This window comes from Hyperolius riggenbachi, chromosome 6, assembly GCF_040937935.1.
Source record: "Hyperolius riggenbachi isolate aHypRig1 chromosome 6, aHypRig1.pri, whole genome shotgun sequence".
NCBI lineage: Eukaryota > Metazoa > Chordata > Amphibia > Anura > Hyperoliidae > Hyperolius > Hyperolius riggenbachi.
The window spans coordinates 328,020,024-328,043,366 of record NC_090651.1 but is presented as its reverse complement, the minus strand read 5'-3'; the positions used below and the strand labels follow the sequence as shown (position 1 = coordinate 328,043,366).

At 45.7% G+C, this 23,343-nt stretch overlaps 1 protein-coding gene across 1 annotated transcript in view; it reads right to left on the bottom strand.

The window, feature by feature from the left end:
- Window positions 1-23,343, bottom strand: part of LOC137522898 (carcinoembryonic antigen-related cell adhesion molecule 1-like) — a 78,164-nt gene that overhangs the window by 39,511 nt on the left and 15,310 nt on the right. The window contains exon 4 of the mRNA XM_068243033.1: window positions 5,129-5,422. Within this exon, the coding sequence (XP_068099134.1) occupies window positions 5,129-5,422 (294 nt within the window). The remainder of the gene's footprint in view (window positions 1-5,128; window positions 5,423-23,343) is intronic.

Below are 23,343 nucleotides of genomic sequence, written 5' to 3'. Positions count from 1 at the left end.
CATCTTTGGATACCTAGTACTATCTGTTTTGCTGCATATCCGAAGAGCAGGGTTGCCAACCACCTGACTTTAGAAGGACATACTGTACAAAACAAGGCACACATGGTCTGTCTGTACTTGTCTGTACTTTCTGTTTGAATATTCATTATTTTAAATAAACTTAGGCTCAGTCCAGAACCTCTAGTGCCCAAGTGTGTTTAGTGTGGTTACAGTTCCTCCGTGATGCTTGCTAGACTTGCTTGCCAGGATGTTTTTTAAGGGAGCAGGAAAAAAGGGCGCCGGCAGCTAGTGGACAAAAAGGGCGCCGCCATTCACTCCCATAATAAATATTGTTTAATGGGCGCCGAAACAGGAAAAAAGGGCGCCCAGAGATTATTAATGTTTTATAACTGCACCTGGAGATTATTAACGTTTTATAAGTGCTCCCATGACAAATCACGTTTACAAACATATTAAACATATCTATTGTATGTAACTAAAACGTTATTACAATTTTATGACTTACTGTTTGTAAAACATTATTATTCACATAATAAAGCAATCAGTAAGTAAATCGTAATTGTTTTTACAGTCACTATTTGTAAAACATTATTATCCACACAATAAAGTGATCACTAAGAGGATTCTTAGGGTTAAGCACCACCAGGGAGGATTTAGGACTAGGCACCACCAGGGGGGGTCTTAGGGTTAGGCATCACCAGGTGGGTCTTAGGGTTAGGCACCACCAGGGAGTGGTTAGGGTTAGGCACCACCAGGTGGGTCTTAAGATTAGGCACCACCAGGGGGGTCTTAGGGTTAGGCATCACCAGGGGGTCTTAGGGTTAGGCACCACCAGAGGGTTGATTAGGGTTAGGCACCACCAGGGGGGTTGTTAGGGTTAGGCACCACGAAGGGGGTGGTTAGGGTTAGGCACCATCAGGGGTCTAGGGGTTAGGGATAGGTACAGGGAGTTCTCTGTGTGAGAGTAGGGTTAGGTTTACTTGTACTAAAATGTTAGTTATATTTAGTAATGTTTTACTACAGTTATTTTTCATTGTTGCAAACAATATTTTACTTAAATATATATACAAATTATATTTAAGTTTCACTTTCAAAATAGGGAAGATTATCGTTTTTACAATTTGCGAACTCATACACATTATCTGTTTTTTAATTTGTAAAACATTATTGTAAACGAAATACAGCACATTATTTTTTATAAACGTTATTACCATTTATCGTTTACACCCTGCTCCCTTTTTTCGCCGACACCCTTTTTGTACGTATGCGTTTTTTAAGCATTTAACTGCTGTGCTTAAGGTCTGACCTCATGCTGTCCCGATACAAGCCCATGTGTCACTTCACACATGAAGCTTTTCATGACGTTCAAATAAAAGTAGCATGATGCATACACAGACTATTCAGAGAGATTGCTAATTACGAGATAGGCATGAAATAGCCTACTGCAGCCATTAATTTAGCTTTAAAAAAGTGTCAAAAAAGACCACAGCCACAGTTTAGCCTCACCTACAACACACTTTAAAAATGCACTGCTGACCCTGCCCCGTCCGTCCAAGGGTACAAGTGTCCAGATTTTTTGGGCCTTTTGTCTGTGAGAAATTACTGTATTTTTTGCCTTATAAGACACACCAAAAAATGACCCTTTTCTATGCATTTTTGCGTACACGATCACAAACACGAAAGTGTATGCAATTTTTTTTGCAATCGATCTGAAAATCACAGGGTCTTCCCCCCCCCCACTTTTGGGGGCGAATAAGTGTGTCTTATAAGGCAAAAAAATCTGGGTAGATTGGCAACCCTGTTGAGGAGGAGTGGTAAAATCTGATCTCTGTTTCCTGCAGCCATACGCATTAACACTGTATTTCGGCACCCTTTCACTACTGGGTTCTCAGTTGGAGTTTTGGTGATGCTGGCCAGTTAGTATGTATGTTTGTGTGTGTGGCTGTGTGGAGGTTATGCATGGGGTTAGTCAATCTAGCAAGAGCTTAGGTTTCTGGGATCCTCAATTCCAGTTTTTATGGGATTTGGGTTTCATTTGTCCACAGTGATTTCTGTCACTTTTATCAGTCCACAAAAAAATAAATAAATAAATGAAATACACAGTTGTGCATTTGAAGAAGCATATGCTTTATCTTTCTATACTGGTATGCTGCAGCAATTGTTTGCACTATTGTGTCATTGATAGGGGTTGTACCTCAACAGATATTTTTTCGAAAACTGGACGTAAATCTTGAAGCAGCAAATAGGACACAACAAGTCAAATTCAGCAGCTGCTTCTCCCAAATGAGCCCCCCCCCCCAAGGATGTGTACTGTCTCAGATCCTTTTCTCCCTGTATACAAACAGCTGCACCTCAACTCAGTGCTGCTCATCCGGATTCTGACCGACCATTTTTATGCTATCCGGATCAGATTCAAGATTCCGGATTTCTAAAGAAATCCGGATAGCTATCTGCAGCTATTTGGCCACATAACCCGGATATCCGGGGATATCTGGATCCGAAAATACTGTAACTAACTAAGGTGATGACGTCCTGGAGCCAATCAGAGGGCTCCCAGCAGAAGCCCTAGAAACCAACCACAGAGGGGAACCCTAGCCAGCCCCACCTGACCTCATTGAGCCAATCAGAGGCCTCCCAGCCTAAACCCTGGCACCCAATCACAGAAAGGAACACTGGCCAGGACCCCCTGTATAATAATGAGGGCTGCCATGATGAGACAGATTGTCCTGGCTTGCTGAATGCTTCCTGAGATACATGTTCCAGTGCTGCTGCTGCTGACATACCAAGTGTGTACACAGTGATAAACGTAAAGCAGTTCATTCATTAACCCCTTCATTACCCTATAGTTAAATCGTTAATTAGCTTGATTGATGCCTCATAGTGTGACAGTTAGAGTGTGTGCTGCAGTGCTGCTGCTGGGCCAAGGGCTGTACACACTCAGTGATAAGCTGTTCAGTGATTAACCCCTTCCCTATCACTACACTATTGTTAAATCATTAATGTGTTAGTGTGCACTAGTGTCTTCTACTCTGCTGTCTGACTGTCACTCAGCATTTGCCACATGTCACGTGGCACTTCTCATGTGGCACTTGGCACTTGCCAAGTGTCACGTGGCACTCGCCAAGTATCACATAGCACTTGGCACGTGTCACTTGCCAAGTGTCACGTGGCACTTGGCACATGTCACGTGGCACTTGTTAAGTGTCACGTAGAACTTTCCACGTGGCACTTGGCACGTGTCATGTGGCACTTGGCACGTGGCACGTGTCACTTGCCATGTGTCACGTGGCACGTGTCACGTGGCACTTGCCATGTGTCATGTGGCACTTAGCATGTGTCACATGGCACTTGGCATGTGGCACATGTCACGTGGCACTTGCCACGTGTCACTTGCCACGTTTCACATGGCAAGTTCCACGTGACACGTGCCAAGTGCAACGTGACACTTGGCAAGTGCCACGTGACAAGTGGCAAGTGCCCCGTGACACTTGGCAAGTGCCATGTGACAAGTGGCAAGTGCCACATGACACTTGGCAAGTGCCACGTGCCACATCCGGCATGCTCCTGGCAGACGTTACACCTGCTGCTGCTGCATTGCCCTGCTCCTGCTGCCTGTGAAGCTCCCACCGCCAGGTCAGGGTGCCACAGGCCACTGATAACACCTATATTTAACCTAAAACACAATTGCTGCATAATTTTTTGGAGGTGTCTTGGCTGAAAACTGTCATGTCCCAGTTGTGCGGTTGGACTTTGGACACAATGTGGGCTGCACGACCGCTGTCTGGAACCTAGGCCTAATGTTAATTGAGAGCCATTTTTTTTTTGGGGGGGGGGGATTTGAAGTCCCCACATCATCAATTATTGTTCCCCTTTGCAAAATAATGATGATGCATGCCTCATTTTCCCTAAAAACCCTTTTTTAAAGCTATTTAAAGGGCACTTCTGTTGCTTCTATCCACATATCCAAATAGGTCGGATATCCGCAGATAATGCGTTCGGATATCCGCATGAACGTGGATATCTAAACGGTTGGATTCGGATATCCAATCCAGATCCGGATATCTGGGTATCCGGATCCAGATCAATTCGGATTTTAAAAAGTACTATCCGAGCACCTCTGCCTCAACTGCCGACCGTGTTAAGGTCATCAAATTCGCAGACAACACTACCATCCTTGGCCTCATCGACAGAGATGAAAAACGTGCCTACCGCAGCAAGATCGAGCGTATCTACAACTGGTGTAAGGACAACAAACTCATCATAAATGCAGCAAAGACTGTCGAATTGGTTGCAGACTTCAGAAAGCATCCTCCCCCTCTAAATCCGGTCTCCATCGAAGGCACCAAAGTCACAAGAGTATCACGTGTCCGTTTTTTGGGCACTATCATCATCAATGACTTGAGATGGAGTGAAAAGGCTCAGCAATGGCTGTTCTTCCTAAGACAACTAAGGAAGTTTGGTATGTCGCAGAAGCTGCTGTCAAGTCTCTACACTGCAACCATTGAGTCTATCCTTTGCTCCTCCATCATCATTTGGTATGGTGGAGCCACCTCTAGTGACAAGTACAGACTGCAAAGGGTCATAAATGCTGCGGAAACAATTATTGGTACACCCCTACCACCACTGGACCTCATCCATGAATCCAGGATGAGAACCAGGGCAAACCTCACCATCCTGACAGTCACTTCTTCAACCGCATGCGCTCAGGCCGCTGCTACAGAACTATTCCCGCCAAAACCTCCAGACACAGGAACTCCTTTTTCCCCCAAGCAGTGTTTCTTCTGAACTCCAGCTGAACTCGAGCACAGCGCACAGCTAAACCCCTTAGGATGACTGTCACCCAGGCCTAAATAGCTTGTATAGCCTGTATAATCTTATTATATGTCTGTTCATTGCATGTGATTTTTTGCACTACTATCGTCAATGCCTTTCTCTTTTTATTTTCTCTTTTGCACTATGCACTTGCATTATGCTATATGCCGTTGTGTACCACAAACAATTCCGGGTGTGGCAGCCACCGCGAAATAAATATGATTCTGATTCTGATTCTGATTATATTTTCCTGTACAAATAAGTAAATATTTTGGCATGGGCTACTTTTATCAGCATACTCATTGTATGTACTTACAGGTCAAAGTGAAGTTCTCGGCATTGCTTGTCCTTTTGTTGATGAGATTTGATGCTTCACAGGTGAAAGGTCCATCATCATTCCTGGAGACAGGGCTGATGGTGAGTGTAGAGGATGGAGGAGAGAGACTCGTTGTAATGTGATAATTAGGTCCTCCGAGCACTGGCTCTCCTTTCAGACGCCAAAAGAATTGAACTTCTGTTCCATCAGCTGAGCAATACAGAGACACTGAGTCCTGTCCTACCAACACTGTCTCTGAAATGTTACTGGTCAATGCCACAGTACTTACATTAGCTGTAATTGGAAAAAGAAGTTGCTTTAAAAACTATATATTTTCACTTTTATAGCAAAAGTTATTGTCCATTAACCACTTTGCATCTAGACCTCATGTCCTCCTTATGGACAAGAGCAGTTTTGACGATTTAGAGCTATGTCCCTATTTAACCAGCAATAACTGTATTCCTACTTATGACATAGAGAGATAGGCCCAGTGCACACTGGGCGGATCCGCCGGCCGCATCCATTTGAAAATCCGTGTGGCTAATGTATCTCTATGGGCTGGTGCACACCGGCGGTTTGAGGTTTTTAGCAAGCCGCAAACGTGCCTCTTGCTGCACGTTTGCGTTTTGCTTAAAACCTCAAACCGCCGGTGTGCACCAGCCCATAGAGATACATTAGCCACGCGGATGCTGATGCCGATGCGGCTGGCGGATCGCTTACAAAATCCGCTCGGTGTGCACATGGCAAATATCGTCTCTCTGCTCCCAAAACCGCTAGAGTTTTGACGATCTTCTAGCGGTTTTGGTGTGCACTGGGCCATAGAGAGAGAAAGACAGAGAGAGAGAGATAGAGAGAGATAGAGAGAGAGAAAGAGAGAGAGAAAGAGAGGGAGAGAGAGAGAGAGAGAGAGAGAGAGAAAAAGATATATATATATATATATATTTATATATATATATATATATATATATATAGAGAGAGAGAGAGAGAGAGAGAGAGAGAGAGAGAGAGAGAGAGAGAGAGAGAAGAGAGGGGGAGAGAGAGAGAGAGAGAGAGTAACAATTCCAGTTCCAAATTAACAATTCCAAAAGTGCCATTTCAGATACAAATTTTATCGCAAAACTTATATTTTATTCCTATCAAAATCTATGGTGATGATAATATTTTATTTTGAAATAAAAGGTACTTTTAATGTTACAAAAAATAGGGAGAAAAAGTTAACAGGAAGGGTAATTAATAATTTAATTATGTAGAAGGTGTGGTCTTAAACATGGGCATGGTTTTAAAAGTGGATCGGGCTAAACAGTATATTTTATTGTAATAGTTCTTACTGCATCCTCATTATTACATTTTATCCTAATGCATTTCCCCCATTGAACTGTGGCCCCCCTTTCTTATACATATTTTCCTAGTAGTTTAGTGGCATCCCTGTATCCTCCCCAGTCAGAGCTGTCATTCTCCAACACCAGTGATTTCAAGTGTGTGCACCCCCCTCAGTGTAGGTAGCAGACGTGCCTCCAGTTTTGGGTAGGTTCCCCCAGTATAAGTAGCTATATGTGCCCCCAGTATTACCGCCCTATAGATAATAAGATGTGTCTGCAGTATTGTCCCCAGTCCAGACTCCATCGCAGTTCACAGTCATTATAATGCATACATTATGCAACTGATTATGGCTTTAATTCACAAAATGAAGTGTGTTAGTAGAAAAAAAAAAAGGAGGTATTTTACAGAATGCAGTATTTTTATATTTTTAGAGCAATTCATTATTTTTTTATATGATTGAGAGGAGTGTTCGATAGTAGGTGTAAAGCATCCGGTATTTTGTTTGGTAAATGTTCAGTAGTTATGCAATAGTTATGCGGTAATCCTGAATTTGGTAAGCATTTTTCCATGTGAGAAGCAGGAAAGCAGAGAAATGTGGGTAGGAGGAGTGCGTGTGTACTAGCTGATTGCCCGGCGTTGCCCGGGTATGTATTTGGCTGGTGTTGGCTCCGCCCATTTTTTCTAGCCCTAACTAGTGTTGGGCGAACAGTGTTCGCCACTGTTCGGGTTCTGCAGAACATCACCCTGTTCGGGTGATGTTCGAGTTAGGCCGAACACCTGACGGTGCTCGGCCAAACCGTTCGGCCACATGGCCGAACTAAGAGCGCATGGCCGAACGTTCCCCGAGCGTTCGGCTAGCGCTGTGATTGGCCGAACGGGTCACGTGGTTCGGGCCCGAACGCGCCCTGATTGGCCGAACGGTCACGTGGTTCGGGTAAATAAATACCCGAACCACGTCATATCTCCGCCATTTCTCTGTGGGTTTAGCTTTGGGTAGGCAGGCAGGGTAGTTCGCTCTCCAGCCACGCTAGCCAGGGTCCCCCCCAGTCATTGTGTGTCGCTGCTGGGAACAGTAGTACACCGCTCGCTCAGCCACACTATATATAGCATTGTTTACTGCCACTGTGTACCTCGCTCAGCCACGCTATATATAGCATTGTGTTTTCTGACACTCTGTGTACACGGCTTAGCCTGACTAATATAGCATTGTGTGTACTGCCACTGTGCACCTCGCTCAGCCACGCTATATATAGCATTGTGTTTTCTGACACTCTGTGTACACGGCTTAGCCTGACTAATATAGCATTGTGTGTACTGCCACTGTGCACCTCGCTCAGCCACGCTATATATAGCATTGTGTTTTCTGACACTCTGTGTACACGGCTTAGCCTGACTAATATAGCATTGTGTGTACTGCCACTGTGCACCTCGCTCAGCCACGCTATATATAGCATTGTGTTTTCTGACACTCTGTGTACACGGCTTAGCCTGACTAATATAGCATTGTGTGTACTGCCACTGTGCACCTCGCTCAGCCACGCTATATATAGCATTGTGTTTTCTGACACTCTGTGTACACGGCTTAGCCTGACTAATATAGCATTGTGTGTACTGCCACTGTGCACCTCGCTCAGCCACGCTATATATAGCATTGTGTTTACTGCCACTCTGTGTACACCGCTCAGCCAGACTATATACCATTGTTTACTGACACTCTGTGTACACCGCTCAGCCAGACTATATACCATTGTTTACTGACACTCTGTGTACACCGCTCAGCCAGACTATATACCATTGTTTACTGACACTCTGTGTACACCGCTCAGCCAGACTATATACCATTGTTTACTGCCACTCTGTGTACACCGCTCAGCCAGACTATATACCATTGTTTACTGACACTCTGTGTACACCGCTCAGCCAGACTATATACCATTGTTTACTGCCACTCTGTGTACACCGCTCAGCCAGACTATATACCATTGTTTACTGACACTCTGTGTACACCGCTCAGCCAGACTATATACCATTGGTTACTGACACTCTGTGTACACCGCTCAGCCAGACTATATACCATTGTTTACTGCCACTCTGTGTACACCGCTCAGCCAGACTATATAGCATTGTTTACTGACACTCTGTGTACACCGCTCAGCCAGACTATATTGCATTGTTTACTGACACTCTGTGTACACGGCTCAGCCAGACTATATAGCATTGTTTACTGACACTCTGTGTACACTGCTCAGCCAGACTATATACCATTGTTTACTGCCACTCTGATTCTGCTGGGAACAGTAGTACACCGCTTGCTCAGCCAGACTATATAGCATTGTGTTTACTGCCACTCTGTGTACACCGCTCAGCCACACTATATAGCATTGCGTACTCTGCCAGTCAGTGTGTATATTCAGGGCCGGGCCGAGGCATAGGCTGGAGAGGCTCCAGCCTCAGGGCGCAGTGTAGGAGAGGGCGCAGAATTCATTCAGCTGTCATTCCAAATTGTGTTTGAAGCAGAAAGAAATAATAAAAGGGGATACATAGCAGTGACTGCAAGCCAGACAACTAGATATTAAGGTGTTGGGGAGGTTGTGGGCCCTGTGGCGCCTCTTAGTCTAATAGCAATCAGTGTGTGACGGATGGGGAGGCAGGGATGGAGGGGCGCACTTTGGTGTCTCAGCCTTGGGTGCTAGAGGACCTTGTCCCGGCTCTGTGTATATTGCTGGGATCAGTAATACTCCACTCACCGTCAACCACTATATGAGCTCAACATGAGTTCCCCAGAGTCCTCCGCTGTGAGCAGCACGCGTATATCAAAAAAGGGCGCCTGGAAAAAAGGGCGCGGGGTGTAGCCGAAATTATAAGTTTGAATGCAAAACCGTATTTTTCATTTAAGAGGTTATAAACGATAATTTAGTGCTAAATACGTTAAATAAATGGAAATGAAATGGCAAAATACCGTCTATAACAGTAAACGAATTCTGAAATGAAACGTCAAATAGCGTCTATAGCAAAAACGATATTTACACTTGTATTAAGCATAGTACTAGAATGGTAGGTTTTACAGGTATTTTACTACAATTATACCTAACTTTAGGGTCACAGATATCTCTCCTTATCCCTATCCCTCACACCTAGACCCCCCTTTGTGTAAATACACATAATGTAATAAATTGTATATATTACATATATTGTACTATAACTATACCTAACCTTACTCTCATACAGAGCCCTCCCTGTACCTATCCCTAACCCCTAGACCCCCCTGGTGGTGCCTAAACCTAAGACTCCCCTGGTGGTGCCTAAACCTAAGACCCCCCTGTTGGTGCCTAAACCTAAGACTCCCCTGGTGGTGCCTAAACCTAAGACCCCCCTGTTGGTGCCTAAACCTAAGACCCCCCTGGTGGTGCCTAAACCTAAGACCCCCCTGTTGGTGCCTAAACCTAAGACTCCCCTGGTGGTGCCTAAACCTAAGACCCCCCTGTTGGTGCCTAAACCTAAGACTCCCCTGGTGGTGCCTAAACCTAAGACCCCCCTGTTGGTGCCTAAACCTAAGACTCCCCTTCTGGTGCCTAAACCTAAGACCCCCCTGGTGGTGCCTAAACCTAAGACCCCCTGGTGGTGCCTAAACCTAAGACTCCCCTGTTGGTGCCTAAAACTAACCACCCGCCTGGTGGTGTATATTGCACTGTATGTATACCTAACCCTCCCTGTACCTATCCCTAACCCCTAGACCCCCCTGGTGGTGCCTAAACCTAAGACCCCCCTGGTGGTGCCTAAACCTAAGACTCCCCTGGTGGTGCCTAAACCTAAGACCCTCCTTCTGGTGCCTAAACCTAAGACCCCCCTGGTGGTGCCTAAAACTAACCACCACCATGGTCCTAACCCTCCCTGTACCTATCCCTAACCCCTAGACCCCCTAGTAATGCCTAAACCTAACCATCCCCACTGCACAAAACACGTTAAACACATATAAACAATAATATATTTAATCCTTAAAATACTTCACTCCAAATAACATGAATAAAATAATTTATATATTTGTAATAGAATAACTAGCCTTAAAATCACGTAGAAATCTTAAAATAACAGTAATTTGTAATAGAATAACTAGCCTTAAAATCACGTAGAAATCTTAAAATAACAGTAATATTTAAAGCGATATTTTAGTAACTATAATCAACGCATTAGAAGTGTAAAAACAAAGTTAATACCATAAGCAATGTATTTCTAATACAATCAGCTTTAGAAACGTTATTTAAGCATTATACATATGAAAACGAATTTAAATGATAAAAGAAGTGTAAACGAAATTTTAGTTGTTATAGTTTTATAAGCGCATTTTTAAAACGAAAAAACTAGTTAAAACCCATATAAGCGAAATTTACAAACGAAAAAATAAGTATAATACAAAGTCTAAACGAACTTGTAAACGATATTTGTTATAAACTTTATCCTGTAAACGAAAACCTTTGTTAACACGATCCCTGTAACCGCTATTTCTCGTGCGCCCTTTTTTCCTGTCGGGCGCCGAATAGCCGATATTTTGCATTGCAGTCTATGGCGGCGCCCTTTTTGTCCACTATCCCTGTGCGCCCTTTTTTACTAGTCCCGAGCAGCACTCCCAACAACAGCAACAGCCAACGCCCCACGCAAGCTATAACATCCACCCCAGCAGCCAGTGGTCAGCAACAGCCCTCCCCGGAGGAGAACGTTGTGTCCATCGGTCCGTCGCCAGAGCGATTAATGAGGGCTGCCATTGAGGAGATGATGGAGCCTGATGTGGAGGAGGAGGTCTGGCTCAGGCCAGCATCCCAAGTTAATGTTAAGGACGATGAGGGGTCTGTGTCTGGGGATGTTGGGGTGGCAGAGGTGGTGGGTGGGTCAGACTCAGGAGAAGAGTTGTATGATGAGGATGATGATCGGGACCATCTGTATGTGCCTCAGAGTCCGACCCCGGAAAACATGTTGTATCGTGTGTTTAGGTACTAAAATCTGCGTTCCCAGTAGTGTTGGGCGAACAGTGTTTGCCACTGTTCGGGTTCTGCAGAACATCACCCTGTTCGGGGTGACTATATAGCAGACTATATAGCATTGTGTTTAATGCCACTCTGTGTACACGGCTCAGCCACACTATATAGCATTGTGTTTACTTCCACTCTGTGTCTGCTGGGAACAGTAGTACACCGCTCACCCGCCACTGTATAGCATTGTGCTCTGTGTCGCTGCTGGCAATAGTGGTACACCGCTCACCCACCACTGTATAGCATTTCTGTACTGCCACTGTACTGCTGCCAGTCAGCGTGTACTTTAAGGATAAGTGAAATGAGGAAGAAATCCGGTGAAAGAGGGAGGGGCAAGGGAGGAGGTGTTTCCCCTGACGGTTCACGTACAGGCCACAGGGGAGCACCCAAGAAAACCCGCTCAATACCGCCCATGTTGTCCAGGACAACAACCCTCACAGATCCAAAAGAACAGGACCAGATAATTACTTGGATGACCTCTCAAGCGTCCAGCAGTGGGTTAAGCAGCACCAGCACATCACGCACGAGGTCCGAGTCCTCAGCCAGTTACAAGGAGCCAGTGGGCACAAAGCTGACACAACCGGCAGCGACACCACGCACACAACTGCCAGATAACCAGACGACGTTGGAGTGAGCTGCGCAGAGTTTGTTCTGGGGAGCTCTACTCCACGGCGGCGGCCCCCCACAATGACATATGACGAGTTTGAGGAGATGGAAGAGGAGGGTATGGACAATGTGGACATAGACCCAGATTTTGTTTGTGAACGAGAACATCGCCGTCGTAGCAGCAGCACAGATGAGTCTGTTGAGGAACCCACTGCTGCACGAGTTCGCCTTGTGCCACAAGGTAGGCGGCGCGCAATTTCAGGCACCGCAAGCATGGAAGTTCAAGTGAGAGGCAAAAGAGGCGCAAACAGAAATCGCCAGCAAGGCAGGTGCTCCAAAGTCTGGACTTTCTTTGAAGACTGCACTGAGGATGTTACCATGGCGATTTGCAAGGTGTGCAAGACCCGCCTGAGCAGGGGGAAAAGTATTAACAACCTCTCCACCACCAGCATGAGCCGCCACATTCTATCCAAACATCCCACTCTGTGGGCAAATGCGGCAGGACAGGGTACCACCAGCAACACTGCCTCCCTTGGGTTCACCAGACTCACCACCAGACCCGCCTCAGCAGCAGCAGTAGCCCAGCCATTGCGTGGTTCACAACATTCACAAACATCAGACGATGCTGACACTGTCACTTTCCGGACTAGTGCTCTTGAGGTCTCCCAGTGTTCATCAAACACAACAACCAACAGCCCTTCAGTGTGCAGCCCTACGGTTGAGTTGTCTGTCTCTGAGATGTTTGAGCGCAAGAGGAAATTGCCAGCAAATGACCCCCGGGCCGTGGCAGTAACAGCCAGCCAGCATAGCCAAGCTTCTGGCCTGCGAAATGCTGCCATATCGAGTGGTGGAGACAAACAGCTTCAAGGGCATGATGTCAGTGGCCATCCCACATTACGTGGTTCCCAGCCGCTACCACTTTGCGCGCTCTGCAGTGCCTGAGTTGCATGAGCACGTGGTCAGCAAAATAACCCGAAGCTTGAAGAATGCCGTTGCCTGCAAGGTTCACCTCACCACTGACACCTGGACGAGTGCGTTCGGCCAGGGTCTATACATCTCCCTTACCGCGCACTGGGTGAACCTTGTGGAGCCTGGCAGCGATTCCTCACCTGCTACGGCGCGGGTGTTGCCCACGCCGCAAACAGCTGCACCGCCGTCCCTCCCACTGGATAACAACAGCAGCACCTACCTCTCTGACTCCTTCTCCTCCAACGCATCTCAAAGCTGTACCTCATCCGGAAACGCTAACCCAGCACCAGCAGCAGTAGGATCGTGGAAGCAGTGCAGCACAGCTGTTGGCATGCGTCAGCAAGCGTTGCTGAAGCTGATCTGCTTTGGGGATAAGCAGCACACAGGGGAGGAAATTTGGAGGGGAATAAAGGAACAGACGGATTTGTGGCTGGCACCGCTGGACCTGAAACCGGGCATGAAGCTAGACACCTGGCATGAACTGGCAATGTACGCAATAGAGGTGCTGGCTTGCCCGGCAGCCAGCGTTATGTCGGAACGCTGTTTCACTGCTGCCGGAGGCATCGTCACAGATCGGCGTATCCGCCTCTCCACAGAAAATGCAGACCGTCTGACTCAAATTAAAATGAATCAATCCTGGATTGGAAACGACTACGCAACACTCCAGGACCCCAACCAAGTAACATGACCAATGAACATCTGGGATGGTTTAGCGTTTCCGGTCCCTGTTTATTGAACCTCTCATCTGTATTACATTTATGACTGCATGGCGGCAAAAAGCATTGCTGCTATATCCGCACGCTTTTTGTCCTCATGCAAGGCCTGGGTTGTTGTGTCTCACAAAGCGTGGCCTTCTCCTCCTGCGCCTCCTCCTGTTCCATCACGTGTGCTGCTGCTGCTGGGTTAGCGTTGCCGGTCCCTGTTTATTGAACCTCTTATCTTTATTACATTTATGACTGCATGCATGGCGGTAAAAAGCATGCTATCCGAACGCTTTTTGTCCTCATGCAAGGCCTGGGTTGTTGTGTCTCACAAAGCGTGGCCTTCTCCTCCTGCGCCTCCTCCTGTTCCATCACGTGTGCTGCTGCTGCTGGGTTAGCGTTGCCGGTCCCTGTTTATTGAACCTCTTATCTTTATTACATTTATGACTGCATGCATGGCGGTACAAAGCATGCTATCCGCACGCTTTTTGTCCTCATGTAAGGCCTGGGTTGTTGTGTCTCACAAAGCGTGGCCTTCTCCTCCTGCGCCTCCTCCTGTTCCATCACGTGTGCTGCTGCTGCTGCTGCTGCTGGGTTAGCGTTGCCGGTCCCCGTTTATTGAACCTCTTATCTTTATTACATTTATGACTGCATGCATGGCGGTACAAAGCATGCTATCCGCACGCTTTTTGTCCTCATGCAAGGCCTGGGTTGTTGTGTCTCACAAAGCGTGGCCTTCTCCTCCTGCGCCTCCTCCTGTCCCATCACGTGTGCTGCTGCTGCTGGGTTAGCGTTGCCGGTCCCTGTTTATTGAACCTCTTATCTTTATTACATTTATGACTGCATGCATGGCGGTACAAAGCATGCTATCCGCACGCTTTTTGTCCTCATGCAAGGCCTGGGTTGTTGTGTCTCACAAAGCGTGGCCTTCTCCTCCTGCGCCTCCTCCTGTTCCATCACGTGTGCTGCTGCTGCTGCTGCTGGGTTAGCGTTGCCAGTCCCTGTTTATGGAACCTCTCATCTTTATTACATTTATGACTGCATGGCAGTAAAAAGCATGCTATCCGCACGCTTCTTGTCCTCATGCAAGGCCTGGGTTGTTGTGTCTCAAAGCGTGGCCTTCTCCTCCTGCGCCTCCTCCTGTTCCATCACGTCTGCTGCTGCTGGGTTAGCGTTGCCGCCCGGTCCCTGTTTATTGAACCTCTTATCTTTATTACATTTATGACTGCATGCATGGCGGTACAAAGCATGCTATCCGCACGCTTTTTGTCCTCATGCAAGGCCTGGGTTGTTGTGTCTCACAAAGCGTGGCCTTCTCCTCCTGCGCCTCCTCCTGTTCCATCACGTATGCTGCTGCTGCTGCTGCTGGGTTAGCGTTGCCGGTCCCTGTTTATTGAACCTCTTATCTTTATTACATTTATGACTGCATGCATGGCGGTACAAAGCATGCTATCTGCACGCTTTTTGTCCTCATGCAAGGCCTGGGTTGTTGTGTCTCACAAAGCGTGGCCTTCTCCTCCTGCACCTCCTCCTGTTCCATCACATGTGCTGTTGCTGCTGCTGCTGGGTTAGCGTTGCCCGGTCCCTGTTTATTGAACCTCTTATCTTTATTACATTTATGACTGCATGCATGGCGGTACAAAGCATGCTATCCGCACGCTTTTTGTCCTCATGCAAGGCCTGGGTTGTTGTGTCTCACAAAGCGTGGCCTTCTCCTCCTGCGCCTCCTCCTGTTCCATCACGTCTGCTGCTGCTGGGTTAGCGTTGCCGCCCGGTCCCTGTTTATTGAACCTCTTATCTTTATTACATTTATGACTGCATGGCAGTAAAAAGCATGCTATCCGCACGCTTCTTGTCCTCATGCAAGGCCTGGGTTGTTGTGTCTCAAAGCGTGGCCTTCTCCTCCTGCGCCTCCTCCTGTTCCATCACGTCTGCTGCTGCTGGGTTAGCGTTGCCGCCCGGTCCCTGTTTATTGAACCTCTTATCTTTATTACATTTATGACTGCATGCATGGCGGTACAAAGCATGCTATCCGCACGCTTTTTGTCCTCATGCAAGGCCTGGGTTGTTGTGTCTCACAAAGCGTGGCCTTCTCCTCCTGCGCCTCCTCCTGTTCCATCACGTCTGCTGCTGCTGGGTTAGCGTTGCCGCGTGGTCCCTGTTTATTGAACCACTTATCTTTATTACATTTATGACTGCATGGCGGTACAAAGCATGCTATCCGCACGCTTCTTGTCCTCATGCAAGGCCTGGGTTGTTGTGTCTCAAAGCGTGGCCTTCTCCTCCGGCGCCTCCTCCTGTTCCATCACGTGTGCTGTTGCTGGTGCTGGGTTAGCGTTACCGGTCCCTTTTCGTGGAACCTCTTCTCTGTATTACATTTATGACTGCATGGCGAAAAAAAGCATGTTACCTGTGCAAAGAAACATGACATTTTCCACATTTAAAAGACAGTTTTTCCTTTGAAACTTTACAATCAATTTTCTCAAAAACTATAAGCTCTTTTTGCAAAAAAAAATTTCCCTCTTGTACCCACTCCCAAGGTGCACATACCCTGTAAATTTGGGGTATGTAGCATGTAAGGAGGCTTTACAAAGCACAAAAGTTCGGGTCCCCATTGACTTCCATTATGTTCGGAGTTCGGCTCGAACAGCCGAACATCGCGGCCATGTTCGGCCTGTTCGGCCCGAACCCGAATATCTAGATGTTCGCCCAACACTAGCCCTAACACACAATTACTCAATGACCAAGTTTGTGAGCTTTGCGGTCTTTGGTATCAATAATTTGCATTGAAATTAAAAAATCTGATTGGCTGTTTGTGGCTCCACACCCTTTTCTGAATTTAAACCCCAGTCACCCAATGACCAACTGTACCAGGTTTGAGGCCTGTGCTATTCACAGTACAAGAATGGTAGCAATTAAATATTCCCCTTGAAAAGCAATAGGTGAAGTTTGATTAACTCTTGTAGGCTCCACCCACTTTTCTGAATATTAATCTCAGTCACCCAGGGACCAACTGTGCAAAGTTTGAGAACCCTGCCAATAACAGTGTAAGAATGGCTGTAGTTTACATTTTCCCAGGGAAATTTGTATTTGTCTCCACCCACTGATGACCTAGCATTGCCAGTGTATGTATTTCACTGGAGTTGGCTCCGCCCGCTTTCTAACCCTAAGTTTGTGAGCTTTGGGGTCCATAATTCGTATATCCCCATAAAATGAAACAAATCAGATTGGCTGTTTGTGGCTTCACCCCTCTCCAGCATTTGAACCCCAGTCACCCAATGATCAACTGTAGCAGATTTGAAGCATCTGCTATTAACAGTGTAAAAGTGGCAGCAATTTAAATATTCCCCTTGAAAATCAACAGGTGAATTTTAATTGGCTATTATAGGCTCCACCCATTTCCCTGAATATTACTTTCAGTCACCCAGTGACCATCTGGGAAAAGTTTGAGAACCCTGCCATTAACAGTGTAAGAATGGCTGCAGTTTATATTTTCCCAGTGAAATTTGTTTTTGGTTTTGCCCACTTTTTGTAACCTGAACACGGTCACTCAATGACCAATTTTGTAAGCTTTGGGGTCCTTGGCATAAATAATTTGTACTTTCCAATGAAATGAAACAAATCTGATTGACTGTTTGTGGCTCTGTCCCCTTTTCCGAATTTGAACCCCAGTGACCCAATGACCAACTGTACCAGGTTTGAGGCTTGTGCCATTAACAGTGCAAGAATGGTAGCAATTTTAATATTCTCCTTGAAAAGCGATATGTGATTTTTGATTGCCATTTTTAGGCTCCACCCACTTTTCTGAATATTAATCCCAATCACCCAGTAACCAGCTATGCTAAGTTTGAGAACCCTGCCATTAACAGTAAAGAAAGGCTGCTGTTTACAATTTCCCAGAAAAATCAGTTTTTGACTCCACCCAGTTTATGTAACCTTGACACACAGTCACTCAATGATCAAGTTTGTGAGCTTTTGGGTTCCTGGCATCAAAATTGTGCTAATGGAAGCAGTTTATCCAGCAAAGAAATCTGATTGGCTGTGTTTGGCTCCGCCCCTTTACTGAATTTGAACCCCAGACACTTAACGACGACTGTAGCAGGTTTGAGGCCTCTGCCATTAACAGTGTAAGAATGGCTGCAGTTTCAATATTCCCCTTGAAAATCAATAGGTGAATTTTGATTGGCTCTTGTAGGCTCCACCTACTTTACCGAATATTAATCCCAGTCACCCAGTGACCAACTGTGAGAAGTTTGAGAACCCTGCCATTAACAGTGTAAGAAAAGCTGCAGTTTATATTTTCCAATGTAAAAAGTTAGTTGTTTTTGGCTCCGCCCACTATTTCTAACCTTAAAGCGGAATATAACCCTGCATTTCAACTTTGCTCTAAAACATTATTTACAGCATATTATATGCAAAAAGCATTTTTTTTTTTACTAGACCAGCATTGGAAGGGTTAAACACAGAGGTTTTAAGTTCTGTGCAGACATTCAGATAGTTACATTCTATTTAGTTAGTGTGTAACTGTTTATCAATAGATACATCTCTTTGGCTGTCCTCCAAGCTCCTTCTCAGTGAGAGAGATGAGTCACAATAAACACATATTTGTAAACAAAAAGTATCTAACTCAAGTTCGGATTCGTCTGCAGAAATCTCTAGGGACTTTAAAGCCTTGTGTAACCCTTCCAATGCTGGTCTAGTAAAAAAAAAATGCTGGTTGCATATAATATACTGTAAATAATGCTTTAGAGCAAAGTTGAAATGCAGGGTTATATTCCGCTTTAACATACAGTCACTCAATGACCAAGTTTATGAGCTTTGGGGTCCTTGGCATAAATAAATAGCATTTTACCATTGAAATTAAACAAATCTGATTGGCTGTTTTTGACCCGCTCCCTTCAGAATTTAAACCCCAGTCTCCCAGTGACTAGTTAGCTGTACCAGATTTGAGGCCTCTGCCATTAAGAGTGTATGAATGGCAGCAATGTAAATATTCCCCTTGAAAATCAAAAGGTGAATTTTGATTGGCTGCTGTAGGCTCCACCCACTTTCCTGAATATTAGTCCCAGTCACCCAGTGGCCAACTGTGTCACGTTTGAGAACCCTGCCAATAACAGAACGGCTGAAATCAATCTAACAAATCTGATTGGCTGTTTGTGGCTCCACCCCTTTAGTGAATTTGGACCTCAGTCACCCAATGACTGACTGTATCAGGTTTGAGGCCTCTGTCATTAACAGTGTAAGAATGGTGGCAATGTGAATATTCCCCTTGAAAATCAATAGGTACATTTTGATTGGCTGTTGTAGGCTCCACCCACATTTCTGAATATTCATTCGAGTCAACCAGTGGCTAATTGTGTACAGTTTGGGAACCCTGCCATGTTAAAAATTTAGTTGTTGGCACCGCCCACTTTTTCTAACCTTGACATACAGTCACACAGTTATCAAGTTTATCAGCTTTGGGGTCCTTGATATTGATAATTTGTATATTCCCATTGAAAAATAAACAAATATGGCTGTTTGTGGCTCCGCCCCCTTTTTGAATTTGAACCCTAATCACCCAATGACTGATTGTATCAGGTTTGAGGCATCTGCTATTATCAGTATAAGAATGGTAGCAACTTAAATATTCCCTTTGAAAATCAAAAGGTGATTTTTTATTGGCTGTTGTAGGCTCCACCCACCTTCCAAAATCTAAATCTCATTCACCCAGTGACCAACTGTGACCAAAAGTTTGAGAGCCCTGCCATTAACAGTGTAAGAATGGCTGCAGTTTATATTTTCCAGTGAAATTTGTTTTGAGCTTCACCCATTTTTTGTAACCTTTTTGTGAGCTTTCAGGTTCCTGGCATCAAAAATGTGTGACTGGAAGCAGTTTAGCAACCAAGGAAATTGGCTGTAGGTGGACCGCCCCTTTAGTGAATTTGGACCCCAGTCACCCAATGACCAACTGTAGCAAGTTTGAAGCCTCTGCCATTAACAGTGTAAGAATGGCAGCAGTTTAAATATTCCCCTTGAAAATCAATAGGTGAATTTTGATTGGCTGTTGTAGGCTTCACCCACTTTCTTGAATCTTAATCACATTCACCCAGTGACCAACTGTGGCAAGTTTGAGAGCCTCTGCCATTAACAGTCTAAGAATGGCGGCAGTTTACATTTTCGCATTTAACTACTTGAGGACCACAGTCTTTTCGCCCCTTAACCTGCTGGGCGGTCTGGACGAGCACAGCTCGTCCAGTACCGCCGGAGGCTGCCGCTCAGGCCCTGCTGGGCCGATTTGGCTGAAATAAAAAGCAGCACACGCAGCCGGCACTTTGCCAGCCGCGTGTGCTGCCTGATCGCCGCCGCTCTGCGGCGATTCGCCGCGAGCAGCGGCGAAAGAGGGCCCCCCTAGCCGCCTGAGCCCTGCGCAGCCGGAACAAAAAGTTCCGGCCAGCGCTAAGGGCTGGATCGGAGGCGGCTGACGTCACGACGTCGGCTGACGTCGATGACGTCACTCCGCTCGTCGCTATGGCGACGATATAAGCAAAACAAGGAAGGCCGCTCATTGCGGCCTTCCTTGTTTATTCTGGGCGCCGGAGGCGATCGGAAGATCGCCTCCGGAGCGCCCTCTAGTGGGCTTTCATGCAGCCAACTTTCAGTTGGCTGCATGAAATAGTTTTTTTTTTATTAAAAAAAAACCCTCCCGCAGCCTGCCTGGCGATCTTAATAGAACGCCAGGCAGGTTAAGGACCAGAGCCTTTTTCTCCATTCAGACCACTGCAGCTTTCACGGTTTATTGCTCGGTCAAACAACCTACAACCTAAAGGAATTTTACCTCCTTTTCTTGTCACTAATACAGCTTTCTTTTGCTGCTATTTGATTGCTGCTGCGAGTTTTAGTTTTTATTATATTCATCAAAAAAGACATGAATTTTGGCAAAAAAATGACTTTTTTAACTTGCTGTGCTGACATTTTTCAAATAAAGTAAAATTTCCTATACATTTGAGCGCGAAAGTTATTCTGCTACATGTCTTTGATAAAAAAAAAACATTCAGTGTATATTTATTGGATTGGGTAAAAGTTATAGCGTTTATAAACTATGGTGCCAAAAGTGAATTTTCCCATTTTCAAGCATCTCTGACTTTTCTGCGCACCTGTCAGGTTTCATGAGGGGCTAAAATTCCAGGATAGTACAAATACCCCCCAAATGACCCCATTTTGGAAAGAAGACATCCCAAAGTATTCAGTGAGAGGCATGGTGAGTTCATAGAAGATTTTATTTTTTTGTCACAAGTTAGCGGAAAATGACACTTTCTGACAAAAAAAAGGAAAAAAAAAAGTTTCCATTTCTTCTAACTTGCGACAAAAAAAAATGAAATCTGCCACGGACTCACTATGCTCCTCTCTGAATACCTTGAAGTGTCTACTTTCCAAAATGAGGTCATTTGTGGGGTGTGTTCACTGTCCTGGCATTTTGGGGGGTGCCTAATTGTAAGCACCCCTGTAAAGCCTAAAGATGCTCATTGGACTTTTGGCCCCTTAGCTCAGTTAGGCTGCAAAAAAGTGCCACACATGTGGTATTGCCGTACTCGGGAGAAGTAGTATAATGTGTTTTGGGGTGTATTTTTACACATACCCATGCTGGGTGGGAGAAATATCTCCGTAAATGACAATTGTTTTATTTTTTTTACACACAATTGTCTATTTATAGAGATATTTCTCCCACTCAGCATGGGTATGTGGAAAAATACACCCCAAAACACATTATACTACTTCTCCTGAGTACGGCGATACCACATGTGTGGCACTTTTTTGCACCCTAACTGCGCTAAGGGGCCCAAAGTTCAATGAGTACCTTTAGGATTTCACAGGTCATTTTGAGAAATTTCGTTTCAAGACTACTCCTCACGGTTTAGGGCCCCTAAAATGCCAGGACAGTATAGGAACCCCACAAATTACCCCATTTTAGAAAGAATACACCCCAAGGTATTCCGTTAGGAGGATGGTGAGTTCATAGAAGATTTTTTTTTTTTGTCACAAGTTAGCGGAAATTGATTTTAATTGTTTTTTTTTCACAAAGTGTCATTTTCCGCTAACTTGTGACAAAAAATAAAATCTTCTATGAACTCACCATACTCTTAACGGAATACCTTGGGGTGTCTTCTTTCTAAAATGGGGTCATTTGTGGGGTTCCTATACTGCCCTGGCATTTTAGGGGCCCTAAACCGTGAGGAGTAGTCTTGAAACCAAATGTCGCAAAATGACCTGTGAAATCCTAAAGGTACTCATTGGACTTTGGGCCTCTTAGCGCACTTAGGGTGCAAAAAAGTGCCACACATGTGGTACCGTTGTACTCAGGAGAAGTAGTATAATGTGTTTTGGGGTGTATTTTTACACATATCCATGCTGGGTGGGAGAAATATCTCTGTAAATGACAATTGTTTGATTTTTTTTACACACAATTGTCCATTTACAGAGAGATTTCTCCCACCCCGCATGGGTATGTGTAAAAATACACCACAAAACACATTATACTACTTCTGCTGAGTATGGCGATACCACATGTGAAAAAATAAAATCTTCTATGAACTCATCATACACCTAACAGAATACCTTGGGGTGTCTTCTTTCTAAAATGGGGTCACTTGTGGGGTTCCTATACTGCCCTGGCATTTTAGGGGCCCTAAACCGTGAGGAGTAGTCTTAAACCCAAATGTCTCAAAATGACCTGTGAAATCCTAAAGGTACTCATTGGACTTTGGGCCCCTTAGCACAGTTAGGCCCGGTTCACATTAGCGGTGGCTATCCGGAATAGCCGTGCCGGAGCCGCACCGCATGCTGACCGGACGAAACGGACGCACGGCATAGCAATGTAAGTCTATGCCAGGGTTCACATGTGTCCGTTTCGTCCGGACCGGAGCCACATGCGCTATTTTTTGGTCCGGCTCCTCCGGCAGCCGTATCCGGGGCGGAGCCGGACTGCACCATCCGGCCAATGGAAACCAATGAGAACCGGAGAGCGCACAACACACTGGCAAAAAATCCGGATGTTCTACCCCACTTCCTATGAGGATTGTTGCGGCGATATTGTATCGGGGACACATGGGCAACCATTTTGGAGTGGAGCAGCACGAGCTGGAGATGTTGGCAGCATGTTGGAGGTGGAGGTGAGTGCTAAACAGCGGAGGGCCTGATTCCACAGGTCCCCCTTCTGCTGACCTCCCAGACCCCAACATTTTTTTTTGTTTTTATACAGGTTGTTATCTCTTTAAGAATCCGGATCCGGACCGCAACCGTGTTCATACCGCACGGAAACCGTATGCAACCGGACCGGATCCGGACAGGAACCGTACGGTTCAGGTCCGATCCGGCTCCGGTGCGGTCCGGACATCCGGTGCGGTTTTTGCAAAACCGCAAGTGTGAACCGGGCCTTAGGCTGCAAAAAAGTGTCACACATGTGGTATCGCCGTACTCAGAAGAAGTAGTATAATGTGTTTTGTGGTGTATTTTTACATATAACCATGCTGGGTGGGAGAAATATCTCTGTAAATGAAACATTATTGATTTTTTTTACACATAATTGTCCATTTACAGAGAGATTTCTCCCACCCCG